General features: G+C 40.8%; 1 protein-coding gene across 1 annotated transcript; it reads right to left on the reverse strand.

Moving 5' to 3' along the window:
- Positions 1-515: 515 nt before the first annotated feature.
- On the reverse strand, positions 516-1,557 carry LOC125219853 (ethylene-responsive transcription factor ERF039). Its single transcript, XM_048121938.1, has one exon. The coding sequence runs from the start codon at positions 1,478-1,480 to the stop codon at positions 755-757; it is 726 nt and encodes a 241-aa protein (XP_047977895.1). The 5' UTR covers positions 1,481-1,557; the 3' UTR covers positions 516-754.
- Between the last annotated feature and the right edge of the window lie 630 nt (positions 1,558-2,187).

The following is a 2,187-nucleotide window of genomic DNA, read 5'->3' on the forward strand; positions in this document are numbered from 1 at the left end:
AAAATAATAATTATTTGCCCAAAATTAGAAAATGGAAGTTTGATACAGGACCGCAATAGAAGCATGGAAAGAACATCCATAAATAGTAAATTTTGGACTTAAGTTAGCTACATGTTTCTACAAATCCTCCCTTTTTTTAACACATGCATCATATTTTGGGTTGTATGATTATTAAATTTTATAATTCTCTCTTAAATGGAGCAAAGTTCATGCAATTTAAATTAATTTACCCAATTATAGAATCAATGTGATATACTAGTGCACATGCAATACATAATCATATTCATTATTCAAATAAACACTTTGAAGCTATGAACACAACGCATAGAATGTCATTTTTCAATATATAAAGATGTATAAATAAATCAGTAAAAACCATGAAATTAACTCGGTGTTGCAAATGGTGAATTATTCAATCACTAGAGGGAGTGTAGTGTAGTCTATTTTTTGACACCAAAATATTCAAATTTAGGTATATATGACTTTAAATTGAAATTCCATATTACTATATCAACTCACCAAAATGCGCAGCGTATAGTGATATAGAATAATTCCACAACATTAATTGGCTGACAACCCTTCAAACTATTATTCGATTCCTCCAAACCATAACTAGATCATACACATTTATTTCACTTTCAAGAACAAGATCAAAATGTGTGTTAGCTATCCCAAAAATTTCAAAAAATGTAGAAAAAAATAAAAAAAAATTAACTATATAAAAAATAAAAATACTAATACTCGTAGAGCTTAGCTAGCTGCACTCCCACAAGATCGGATCTTCTCCGGCCATCGGCCACGACGAAACATAGTAGCAATACCCGCCTCCTCGACCCGAGGCCGTGCTCAGCGACAGATCCGGCAAGTCGAAAAACGTGTCGTCGTCATGAGCCGACTCTTGCATGCTCTCCGCCGCCAAATCCGTCGACGAGAACGAGCTCACGAGCCGCGGCTCGGCTTCGGCGGGGAATGTCGCCGCCGCCGCCTTGGCCGCCGCCGCCTGGATGTCCTTCGGCGCGGTGGAGGCCGGCCGGGGAAGGAACTGCGCTAGATGAGGGAAATTGAGATACGCCGCCTGCCCCTTGATGGCCAGCGCCGCCACGTCGTGGGCCCGCGCCGCCATCTCCGCCGTCGGGTACGTCCCCAGCCATATCCTCGACTTCTTCCTCGGCTCCCGGATTTCGCACACCCATTTCCCCCAATTCCGCTTCCGCACGCCCCGGTAAGCCGGGTGCTTCTCGCCGGCGGCGGCGGCGGAGGCGGCGGCACCGCCCCTCCGCCGCTTGCTGACCTCGTTGCCGCTCTTTTCGCCTTGAGACGACGGCTTTGTGGTTTCGTTGCTACTACTAGCCTTGTCGAGGCTCTCGTTTGAGCAGGACGAGGATGTGGACGCGGACGCGGACGCGGATGCGGCCGAGGTGGTGGTGGTGGAGAAAAGTTGGTGTTCAACTATATTCTCAAAGAAATTTTTGTGTTCCATGCCTTGTGGGCTAAGACTAAGTTGAGAGAATATGTAATGTTGCTACATAAAGTAGGAGACTTTGGGAAAATATAAGATTCTTTCACAAATTCGATTAATTTATACTTCTATAAAGGAGACACACTACACACACTATACCACACACACTACACACGATATTTTAATAGTGATATGATAATTATATTAAATCTAGATTAATTTATGTTAGGCCCATGATATCGTCCTGAAAAATCCATGAAACTAATAATGTGGATTTGGACTTATTAATAATGTGATTAGAAATATAGTGCCGAGCCCCTATGTGTCGATACATATGGTGTTGGTATTAGTTTTGGAAATTAATTAAGAAAGGGACCATGCAAATTTTGTGTATATTTATAAACCATGAATTTGGAATTGGGGGGTAGGGGCCGTCCCTTCAGGTAGGGTTATTTACAAGGATTTCCATTAATTTTGTAGAAATCATTTAAATCTATAACTTGAATGATCGAAGACTATTTTGCTACCCTTGGGCTTCAACATTTATTGTGACGTCCTTCTTCTGTCATTTCATATAAATATTTAAATAATAATACGCCGGCTACAGTAATCAAGAAATCATATAGTAGTAATAACATTTTATCAAACAAACAGTATACTTAGGATAATTTACTTTAATGCCCCTCAAAGTGGAGTACTATCTTATTGTACTACAATTTATTCATTAT

This window comes from Salvia hispanica, chromosome 4 (genome assembly GCF_023119035.1).
Source record: "Salvia hispanica cultivar TCC Black 2014 chromosome 4, UniMelb_Shisp_WGS_1.0, whole genome shotgun sequence".
NCBI classification, from domain to species: domain Eukaryota; kingdom Viridiplantae; phylum Streptophyta; class Magnoliopsida; order Lamiales; family Lamiaceae; genus Salvia; species Salvia hispanica.